Source organism: Rhipicephalus sanguineus, chromosome 2, assembly GCF_013339695.2.
Source record: "Rhipicephalus sanguineus isolate Rsan-2018 chromosome 2, BIME_Rsan_1.4, whole genome shotgun sequence".
NCBI classification, from domain to species: Eukaryota; Metazoa; Arthropoda; class Arachnida; order Ixodida; family Ixodidae; genus Rhipicephalus; species Rhipicephalus sanguineus.
The window spans coordinates 86,378,090-86,389,575 of NC_051177.1; the positions used below are offsets into that span (position 1 = coordinate 86,378,090).

At 43.6% G+C, this 11,486-nt stretch overlaps 1 protein-coding gene across 1 annotated transcript; it reads right to left on the reverse strand.

Annotated features, from left to right (window-relative positions):
* Positions 1-1,055: 1,055 nt before the first annotated feature.
* LOC119383290 (DNA-directed RNA polymerase I subunit RPA43) lies at positions 1,056-11,299 on the reverse strand. The gene is made up of 7 exons (XM_037651355.2): positions 11,089-11,299; positions 10,641-10,796; positions 10,197-10,385; positions 7,874-8,365; positions 6,565-7,022; positions 4,433-4,546; positions 1,056-1,545 (listed from the first exon to the last, which is right to left on the reverse strand). Exons 1-6 carry the CDS (start codon positions 11,259-11,261, stop codon positions 4,452-4,454), a joined length of 1,563 nt encoding a protein of 520 aa, XP_037507283.1. The 5' UTR covers positions 11,262-11,299; the 3' UTR covers positions 1,056-1,545; positions 4,433-4,451.
* Between the last annotated feature and the right edge of the window lie 187 nt (positions 11,300-11,486).

The window sequence follows — 11,486 nt, forward strand, 5'->3', positions numbered from 1 at the left end:
TGAGGAATACTTTCCAAATTGCAAAAAAAAAATTGATTTTTAAAAAATTTTGTCTTACCCTGTGCCCTTAACAAGAGAGAAATGGGCTTGACTCAAATTGGACAGTGTGGCGTGGCACACCTGAGGCAGTATTCTTGGATGCTTTGCGATCAGCGTGCCTTTCACTGACGATGAGGGGAGATGTCAGTTTGAGTGCCTTACGGAGAGTGCCCGTGAGCAAATAAGTGGTTGTCTATCACAGATGGACAAGTATATTTACAGACAAACCAACACAGCTTTGAGTGAGCTGCTCATTCCCTATGTGGACGCAATGAAAACATGCATTCTATCACACCAAATTTTGTTCTTGGCAAGCAAGTCGTAATGAAATGTTCTTCACAGAATGAAGTTTCATGAAATGCTGAACATCAATGCAAGACTGATAGTTGGGCTAGTTGGTGATACATTATGGGCGGTAACAGCGCACACACTCACGGGACGGCAGCGCTTGTTTGTGTTCCCTTCTATCCGTCCCGTGAGTGTGTGCGCTGTTACCGCCCATAACATCAATGCACTTTGGATGCAAAGTTTTTATTGTATACTTTTTTATCCAAACGACAAATTTTGTGACCAACATGCCAATACAAAAATCTTCGCATCGCAATCTCACTGTTCATGCATTTTGGAGACTATGTCAGTCACTTGCATGCTCAAGGAAACAGATAGCTGTGACAGGCAATGAAAACAGATGTATTTTTAACTGCACTTAAAATATATAGGCACACTGCTCGGACATAATCACTGCTGTGAAGGATTACAATGTACTGAAGTGATAAGAGCTATCCGTTCTGACAAGAAAATAATGACAGGATTTACATTCACCAATTTGGGAGCATTTGCTTGCCACCAGGAGGCAAGCACAACTCGCTGGTCCATACATACACAAGTTCTCTTTGGGTCTGAAAATAGTGTATCTGCCACTAGTATAAAACTGTTACCAGCAAGACTATGAAAACCTGAACTGTGGTCTAATGATTTCCAAGCGCACCACGAAAAGGAAAAAAATGAGCGCAGGCTTGGTAATGACAATATGCTTTATTTGCTGCAGCCAATGAGACTAAATAACCATAATTTGATGACCAAAATGAATGGTGCATCCAGGCTGGAGCACTGTCTCTGCATCTTCATGCCTAGAGCTCACACAGATGCGTCTAGTGATATACCCCACTTATAATGAAAGCATGTATATTATAAACTTGAAGCCAGAAAAGAAAAGTCATGCAATAAAAAGTAGGCCGGGCAACAATGTATAAAGTAAAACAAAAACAATGATGACTCCCTAGAAGAGTTAACAGAAAAATAAAACGAGTGATGTATTATGCCATGAACAATGAAATGTACAATGAGATGTTTTCCGACAGCCTGAGCAGCTTGGTGAAAAGTGCGACTAAAACGCTGCTTCAATCCATTGGGAGGTGCTCGGAATGGCCTCGATAATGCGACTTCTCAAGAATCCCTTTGCGTGCCCAGGTGTGGGCAGCAATTGATTTGCATATAAAAATCAACCTGAAATGCACAAATTAGCAAGTCATCAGAATGTATGGTAGAAGTAAAGCAAAAAGGCCCGAGGAAAAGATAAACACCTGAAACGCCTCTACCATGGAGCACTTGAGACCTCCAATATTGTTTGCTATAAGTTGTACTACATGCACTGAAGTACAGCAAAGACACTCAGCAAGAGAAAATGGTTATTTAACATGAATTTAAAAGAAATCCAGTGAAACATTAGGAGTGGCACGAAGTACAGCTTGTGTGTGAATTGCCAATGTTGCCTTTTCTGTTGTCAAAATTCTTGGTGCATCTGCAGACACATCATCCCTGCTGCCTTTATCAACGTTACGCTTGTTCTCGATCTAATTTTATTATGTATTAAATACACTTCCAGGGTCCGAAGGTACCAGAGGAAGGAGTGGGATAATATACATGAAACACACAGCAAAATAGACATTTAGAAAATTACAGGGTATCTTGAATTTTATGGTGTCAGTGATGGTGACAATAAAGGTGGAATTTCAGCTCCAACAGGCACTGGTTTTTTGTACAATCAAGCTTGCACAATCAAGTTTGTACAATCAAGTTTGCAGATGTACAGCCCTCACAGATTCAAACGCGACAATTTAGGGCTAAGTGATGCACATACCTATGCTTCACAAGATAACCGCAACATGACGTGGTCTTTTTGAGCTTTTGCATATAGTACTAGTCGTTATGCTAAAAGTTTTGATGTCGCATTTCAATCCATGAGCACTATATATACATTCTAATAATGACCACTTTGATATGATATGCAGATAGGGGATAGAAAAATTGCCTGAAACAACATCATCAAAGCTATCAAGGAAAGCTTCAATGACGTCATTAGTAGTATGTTCTGAATAGGTTACTGCTAAGTTAAAGGGGTACTGACACAAAATTTCGCAGCCGAGATAGCCTGCTGGATCGATTCCCATGTACGTGCGTGTACCATCTGCAAAATATCGACAGCGAATAAAGCTTGGAAGGTATTTTATATGCATTTTGAAGTTCGCAAGCACGATCCAGCATTATAGGCCGCACCCAGTGCATTGACACCTTCGGAGGTGACCCGAGGTGACCCCCCTACTTCCACTACGTAACCGTTGCAGCCGGTACAAGTTATGATGACGTCGTAGCCGCCATTTCTGTCTTGACGCGCTTCCCGACGAATCGCTCCTCGCCAGCGGGTCAAACCTGAAGTGATTCGCCACGTCGAAAATTTCTTCCATCTCCGCCGCAAGAAAATCGTCGCCATCAGACGACGATGAGCCCGACGACGACAGACCGTGCGGAAATGCGTCACTGTTCTGTGTGCTCACGTGACAGAGCGTTTCACTCGCTAGGTGTTGATAGTTGCACCCGGCGGCTTGTCGTTTTTGGAGCTCTGTCAAACCGAAACTGAGGCTGTGTCGGTAATGAGGAGCTTATAATTAATTACCTGTCGCGCGCTGCAGCAAACGATGTGTCGTGTTATGACTAACAGGCCCCAAGCAACACACTGCAGCAAAAAAACGCGGGGCGAAAATTTTTGTGTCAGGACTCCTTTAAAGGGACACTAAAGGCAAATATTAAGTCGACGTTGATTGTTGAAATAGCTGTCCAGAAACCTCGTAGCGCTGCTTTTGTGCCAAGGAAGTGCTTATTTTGAAATAAAATCACGTTTTTAGTGGTCCGCATCGCGTTAGCGCGCTTCAAATCTCCCGCCTGAAAATACGACTCTCATACGTCACTGCTGCCATGCCCAACGTTGCCCGCTTTTACTGCGCGGCCGCCGACACTAGTAGCAGCCGAGCGGAAGTAGCGGGACCCACAGTAGCAACAACGGCGCTGCGGCAAAGGCTTGCTCGGATGGGCACATTCAAAGCCGTCACCAAGTTGCAGTTGGTCTCGTAATCCTCAGTACGAAAGTGCAGCGAGCACACACGCAGAGGTTTTGACTGTTTAGCACACTGGCGCAATGGCATGTCACTAAGCCACTTCGAGCGTAAGGGTTCATTCCGCGGCGCCCAGTGAAAAGACACACCGGTTTGCTTGCTGCAGCACTGGCGTTGTGCACCATTCGGGCATCCGGCAATATCACACGCATGCGGCATTTTGTCGAACTTTCTGTCAGAGCGACCTTCACGAGCGCGCAAAACACGCACGGCAGTACGCGATCCCGAAACTACCACTGAGACGGGCGAGGCACAGTTCGGCGAAAACGGAACCTTTGAACCACGCGCGCCGTTCCCCATGGCAACGCCACAGAGGGTTTGTTTTCCATGAATCAAGCGGAAACGAACAAACAGCATTTTATTACGTCTTTTGATGCTCGGAATGTTCTTTTTTTACTGCTGCTAGTTTGATTACCAGTGATTTATTGCAGGCCGACTTCCCTACGTCATCGGGATCACTTCGAAAATGTCCGACTCGTGGCGCTCGTCATGTGATACATTTAGCTTAATTTCTCGGTAAGTAGGGCACTGCTGGTGATAATATTGCCGTTTTAGAAGTTGTCATACATTGGGCTTTCACTCTGACATAAATTGTTATTTGCCTTTAGTGTCCCTTTAAGTGGGGAAGGAGAGTCCAGATAGCCCCATGCGGTCTTTGCCATAATGTTAACCAGCACGACCTATGTGTGCTACAGCTCAGTGGTGGCACTGGTACACAAGTTCATTGCAAATCAACAGCTAAAGCCATCAGCCAAGCTTGAGGTATTTCCTATTACAGGCTTTTGCTGCAGTAATCTTTGCTGTAGGAGCATTTGACATACAAATTCACAACAGTAATTTAGTTAGGACACACAAAGTCCTTGGCCATAGAGGTTATTTCTTTATAGAAGCCTCTGACTGTATGTCATAATAAATTATTGCAATTTCTATACTATTATACTTACAGTGTCTAAGCTAAAACTGTCAATGTTCCATCTTTTCCTTTTTCTTCTTCTTTTTCTTGACCTTCAAGCTAACGTCTGAGGACACTGATTCTGTGCCAGCATCACATAATGGACCTGCAAAAGCCACAGAGTGAACTGGATTAATAAACTGATCTTTTCTTCCTTTGGCTGGCATGGATGAGTCTGTGCCAGCCTGTTGTGTAGCCTTTAACTACTGCTTTGGATTTACTGGTGCACTGATGAGTGGGTTATGGTACAATGCGACTACAACCTCATACTTCCTTGATGTAACCAGCCTTTTGGTTAATATCGTTCTCGAAACCTATGCTTAGCAAGTTCTGTTAAAGGTAACACAATCAACTATTTGTTTGCGAGTTTCAGACACTAGGGTTTAATGTTACAACTATGATGTCAACAGCTACATAATAAAGAAAATGAGACACAAGCTTAGTTAAAGTCTGAGGATTACAATGCCTCAGACAAAAACAGTGTACTGCAAAATTTTATAAAACCTATTTACATATTACTGCAATACTTTTAAGAACTACCTGAAAGGATGGTATATACAATTTCTGACCATTACTTCCAAACACTACTAGAGCAATAATAGGTCCATCTTGCAGTACCTCACACACTTCATATAAACTGATAGGCGCTTTCTTTGCAAAAAAGCCTCTTATATAGTTTCATTAACCCATATATGCCCAGTATCCTACATATGGGACGCTTCTTTGATGCACTCTAACATCGCTTTTTCTTTAGCTGATGACTACAGCGCATCAAGCAGGCCTTATTCTCAACGTGTGCAAGCCTAGACATTGCTCGCTTTTCATGCTGCCTCGTGCCGACCGTTTTCTGCGGGTAAACGCGAGCTTTGTGTGAAAGCCGTCATGGAGAGGAAGAAGTGCACATGAAATGCCGACCGCTTTCTCCAGGCAAGTGCATGCTTTGCATGAAAGGCGTCATGAAGACGAAGAAGTGCAATGTCATGGTACACGTGGAATGTTTCAAGGCTTACCACACCCACACATAGCACCCCTAATGCCCAGTGTCCTGTATATATAGGACGGCCTGAAAAACAGTGTTGCGTTAACCTGACAGTAAATAAAGAACTTGTGCTTTCTTTTCAGGGTAGAAGTACACTTTTCGTGAAAAAAAATATTTGTTATGTCTTTTTTTCTGAGTTTGGGCATATATGGGTTAATGTCACAGAGTCCAGGGCATGATGAAACGTTGACACTTGCTGGGGACACGAGGGATGATGTCACGAGGTTTGATGTGACATCACAGACTATGATGACACCTCTGTGAGCTTGGTTAGATAATTATGAGAAAATATTAACTGCATTGTATTTAGAACAAGCTGACGACTGAAACTTAGCAAGGTACAAAAAAACAGTTACTCAGCTGCTGTGACAAAACAGGGAAAAAAAAAAAGAACGCGAAATCCTGGTCATCACACTAAAAGCCATTGCTACCCTCATAAAGACACGTCCCTTAGTTAAAATGTTAGCTGCAGTGACATTTCTTGTTTAACAAAACGTAGGCGACAATGATATAACACCGCTGAGGTCATGTCACGAAGTTGACAAAATAAAAGCTCATCCTCAATTTCATTACAAATCAACCTTTTGGTGTGAAATTACCAAATACAGAGTTCTGAAAGAATAGTTATCGCTCTAAACTGATTTAGAATATTTCTTTAGTGCCACTTTAACAGAGGAACATTTCTAGAGGCATAATAGCGTTATCCTCTAGTGTAAACCTAAGCTATTTTAAAGGTCCCCTAAATAAACTAGAGTTACAAATTTGCTACAAAGTGGCAGCTCTGAACTAGTTTTAATTACCATGTAACCCTTCTCCTTGCCCCACACTCTCAGCTTGATGCAGTGCAATAAAAGTACAGAGGCTTCTCTACTGTCCAACTCCAAATCATCATTCGCACAGTGCCCAGTGACCAAGGCTTTCATAACAAAATCAGCGGCACACAAGGGGCAAACCTCAGCTTCATTCTAGGTATACATGGAAAGCTCTGGGTATGCTAGCAATGTTATCCGACCATTCGACAGCTTTTATCCTGGTAATGCCTAATGCTGCACCCAGTAGACATGAAAACATGCTGGGAAGCTTACCATTTTCCACCTTGATCTTCTTGTGCTTTTTTTTATGCTTTGTTGGCGACACAGCAAACTCATGCTCTATGGTAATTGGCTCTGCAACATCTTGGATGGAGGCTGTTTCAGCAGCAGAGAGACGGTCGCTGCAAAGTGAGGCTGCACTACTGCCAACGCCTTCAGCATCCATCTTTAAGGCCTTCTGTTTCTTATGTTTTTTCTTCTTGACTATGTGTTTGACAGAGGCACCCTCGGAAGCCAAGAGGGGGTCACTGGAATACGAAACCGTGCTGCTGGCGTAGTCTTCAATGTCCACCTTTAGCAATTTCTCCTTTTTCTTCCTCTTCTTGACAACATCTTTGATGAGAGCACTTTCAGAAGCTGACATATGATCACTGGAATAGGAAACTGTGCTGGCGTTGTCTTCAGTGTCCCCCTTGAGCCCTTTTTCTTTTTTCAGTTTCTTTTCCTTCCTCCTGCACGAGATTGAAAACGTTAGCAAAAGCATAAGGTAGTATGTAAATTATTGCTGGCTATTACTTTCACTAAATTGAGACAGACAGCCTGAGGCATCTGAAAAGGATATCACTGTGTTGGGCACTTCCCGATTTCATTTGAGCTTCAATCGTGTTTTAAATTAAGTCAGATGGAACTAAACAAAGTTAATGAAATGCTTACAATGTAAGGAAAGAGGAAGCGCAGAAAGTAGGAATGCTCCTTGAGCACATTAGCCGAGGCAAAGGGGAGCATCTGTTTAAAGTTACACTGGACTGGTAAAAGGGCAGTTCAATTTCTTCCAATTCCTTCAATACCAACCGATTGAAATATTATTTTTGTGGCAGTGGCATTCTTACATCATCCAGCATACAATTGAAGTTTGCAGTGATGCCTGGTGAGGAGTGGGCCCTTTATGGCAAACAGACACATGTCCATAAGCAAGGTAACGGTTGTCTAACACAGTAACCAAAGAGAAGTCTCCCCCAGAAACCATCATACACAGGCTCAAAACTTCGTCTCTGCTGTCTGGATGACTATTACGTAACACAATGCAGTGAATTAACCATAAGATCCACTGCAAGCAGTGTAAAATGGATGAGGGGGTGACTAAAGAGAAATGCACATTGTAATCTGACCATGAGCTTCTCGAAATGCACCACTTCCAACTTCACAATCTTTCTAAAGTATCCTTCACTGTCCTCGTAAGTCTCTTCTTGTCCCTGTGTGTTTTGCACGAGCAAGTGAAGGATGAATTTGTTCCAACTAGGCCGAATGGCAGTTTTACTTCCGAAGTAGAAAGGCTGCTCAAAAAGTAGGCACATGCAATTACCTTCCATCCACATCTTTTTCTTTCTTTTTCTTCTCTTTCTGTTCTTTCCGCTTTTTAGGTGTAGGGGCCCCATCGGCGTCATTTTCAAATTTTCGTTTCTTGGCCTTGGTTTTTGATTTTCCGGAGTCTGAAAGTATGGCGGCCGAAAGCTCAGATTCTTGCTTTATTGACGCATCGCTCGACGGATTGGCAAGCATGCTGGACTGCGTCTCTTTACTGCCAACACTCTTCCTTTTCCTCTTTGGCTTTTCTTGTGTTTGCAGTGGCAGTTCTCTCGTGGCTAATGAGCCGTCCTCCGACAGCAGCTGATCCCGTCTCCTCACAGAAAAGTCTTCTTCGGGCTCCAGGTAGCACAGTTCCTGCTGCGACCCAGCCTCCACGTCGGAGCCGCAGTTATCGTTCCAGTCATCTCCAAAGTTGCTCTCGTATTCCACCAGCTCGTCGTCGTAAGACGTCCGGGTGAGCGGTATGGTGTCCTGCATTAACTTGAGGCTGCGCAACACACAAAAAGCAGAGACACACCATTACATACCCGCTAACCAGTGAGCTTAATGTTCAGTAAATGTCAAGAAGACAATGAAAAATGTGGAGGAGGGGAGATGGCCCGCCTTTTAAAAAATGGTTTCCCAAGCACACAACTCTGCTGGGATACCTAAGCGATTAAACCGTGGAGAGCTCACGACTGCTTGTGCAGCATTGTAAAACAAAGGGTGCTTTGTAGGGGTGTGCAAATATTCTAAAATTTTGAGTAGCAAATCAAATAAAATCCTGTAAAGCAAATCAAGTAATGCGTGCCACCCCCTGGCTGTGCCACTGAGGATATCCCCTTAAGGTGCAAGTTGTCATGAACTGGTCTAACGGTGTTTATTGGCGGAAGGGCCACATATGACCAAAGAGTCTGTCACATTTCCTATAATTTATTATGAGGTATTGGACAATTACTTGAAAGAAAGTTAAGGTGACAGGGTGGAGCAGAAAGTGTGTAAGAAAGTGCTATATGGGCCCACCATTTGTGTGTGATGATAATGATAACTGCCCGCTTACTTTGCCAGTCAGCATAACTGGTTTACATACACTGCAACTTTTAATGCCGTTTGATCTCGTGGCTTTTCCACCAATGCAAGAGGCATACTTAAAGGGACCGACAACTGATTTTTCTCGACCCAGTTTTTTACGGCGCAACAGGAAGTTTACCCTTTGTAGCGTTTGTAGCTGCAGTGGTTTATCCTAAAAGCACGTAGTTATTTTATAAGCAGTATTTTTCTATCTGAAAGGGTCCAAACACGCATGAAGGCTTGCTCCAGCAACGCTGAGAATTGATAGCAATGCCGCTAGCCCTTGTGAAAGCTGTCGTTGTTCTGCTTTCGCAGGAGTTACCGTAGCTATGCTTAACCACCTTTATTTTGAGCTTTCCAGCCATTTTTCAAAATAGCAAGCTGTTACAATGAGATGATGTGGCTTTATACACCTTCTCGGTATTTGTACAGCGTTGTGCGCGCCTGCGACCAAGGTTGCCCGCGCCTGTGTCATGGATGGCTTTTCGTGGCATGGGATCATTACGCCAAGCGACGGCAGCGCCACTTTGTTGTATACAACTAACGTAGGCCTATATGTACATTTTTATGGAGTAATATCTTTTAATATAAAAAAATGAACAATATTTCAGTACTAACAGAAAAGTCATCGAACGCATACACCAATAAATGGTCACGTGACCGGCTTCATCGGACCGTGTATAATTTTGCCGCCAGAGGCTACAAAGGTCATTTTTCGCGACTTTCAATGAAGAAATAAAAATATAAATTCGCGTCTCACGAGATAAACAGGGTTGGTTTGAGTCAATGCGACGGAAAATCTTTCCATCAGTACAGTCATCTCATTTCATGTTCTGGGCAGTTGTCGGTCCCTTTAAAACACATAATTATTGAAGTTACCAATAACTACTTTCATATTTATGATATCAGTGCTTCATGTATGACGTGCAGATTAGTTAATGCTGTTGAAAGGTAACCTTTTTTTTTTTTCTCTTGCCTTCCGGTGACGGGCTAGCAGACGCACGCGCGTAAGGGTCTTTCCTTTCTGTCTAGCCTCGCACGTCCCCGGAGGGCTCACATTGTTGTGCTAATAAAAATTATTATTATTATTAACACCACACACATGGATAACAACAGTATCAACAACCTCAACGACAACAACAACAAGATGACACAGCGACACTTTTGCGCTGCCATTTCTAATGTCATCTTGCACAATGTAGCAGCCAACTCACATGCATTCTTTTTTTTTCCATTAAAATATGAAGATACGCATACAATATACAAACCATTCGGATGTAATTGCACCCCGAAGTCTGAGCGCATTGTGACGGTACACCGACACTGATGTGATTTTGCAGAGTATTTCCTGACCCATGTTGAGGTAACGTGACAGCTCAGGAGAGGGATTTGGGGGCAACAGGATGGACAAATTGATCCAGTTGTGCACTAGGCAGCCCACATGGTTTTTACTCATTCTGCAGAGGGAAAAGAAAAGACATCCAAGTCGCAGCGAAATATTTCAGACAGTTTACGAGCACTAGTCAACTTTTCAGGAAAGCCAATCGCAGCTCAGCCTGCGAAGGTCATTCGTTCTAGAGAACACACTTCACATTTCTTATTTCATTTACTCGTACAATACACTCGACCTGGCACACACAGCGCGCGAGAAACTGGCATCTTTAGAGCAGTTTCAAATGCACTAGACATGGACACTACTTAAAGGGCATCACCTGTTGATGTGAGCTCGTACGATAGATCCAGTCTCCGGCCTAAAGACTTGAAAGTCTCCGACAACATCTTGGTGCACGAAGGGCTGGTCATCAATAATCGTGCCACTTGCTTCGACGAACTTCAGATTTTCGTATCCCAGAAGGACACCGTTAAGTCTGAAAGCGTCAACACAAACGAAATTTAGGCACTCATACGAAAACTCCTCTAGTCGTTCACTCCATCGTAATCATTGCAAGCCGCAGAAGCGGGAGCTTACGAGACGCGCCAGAAATTCAAACATGTAAAGCGCAGCCTTCGTATACTGGCTCTCGCGAAACTTCGCACAGATGACAGATGGGTGACAAGCGAGATTTTCTTATTGACAGTGAACGCGGCTCGCGCGTTCTGTAAAATCTTTAATCACGCTTATGTGTAGAAACTCTAGCGGCCAAAGCACATGTGACGCACCTCTCGACATACTGTCCTTTCCAGTTCTCCAATAGTGTCTTAACTCCTCTTCCCTCAGAGCCGATGTAGGCAGGAGGCAACGGCACGTGCACCGTCTCGTGGCAAGTCACGATAAGCGAGTATTCGTCGTCTACATCGCTTTTCAAACTTTCTCGCGTGCCCGCAGCAGCCATGACACCATTATTGATGGCGATGATGGAAGGACTGCCGAGAAAATGTAGCTAGCGGACGAACCTTGTTCGCACGGACCTCAACGCGGTTTAACAATTTTTTGAAAAGCGAGATTAGATTTGTAAGTAATTTAGCATCCAATGCTGGTTATGTTCACGGGCACGTCTGATGTTGCTATGGTTACGTTGATGGGGATCGCGTCGTCTGCATGGCGCGGTTGGGGGAAA

Excerpts from the sequence above, each read along its gene's own strand:
- LOC119383290 (XM_037651355.2), bottom strand. The coding sequence starts at position 11,261 with ATGGCTGCTGCGGGCACGCGAGAAAGTTTGAAAAGCGATGTAGACGAC. Across the intron at positions 10,797-11,088 it reads AAAGGACAGTATGTCGAGAG|ACTTAACGGTGTCCTTCTGG; the intron begins GTGCGTCACATG and ends TGACGCTTTCAG. Across the intron at positions 7,023-7,873 it reads GAAAAAGATGTGGATGGAAG|GAGGAAGGAAAAGAAACTGA; the intron begins GTAATTGCATGT and ends AATCTCGTGCAG.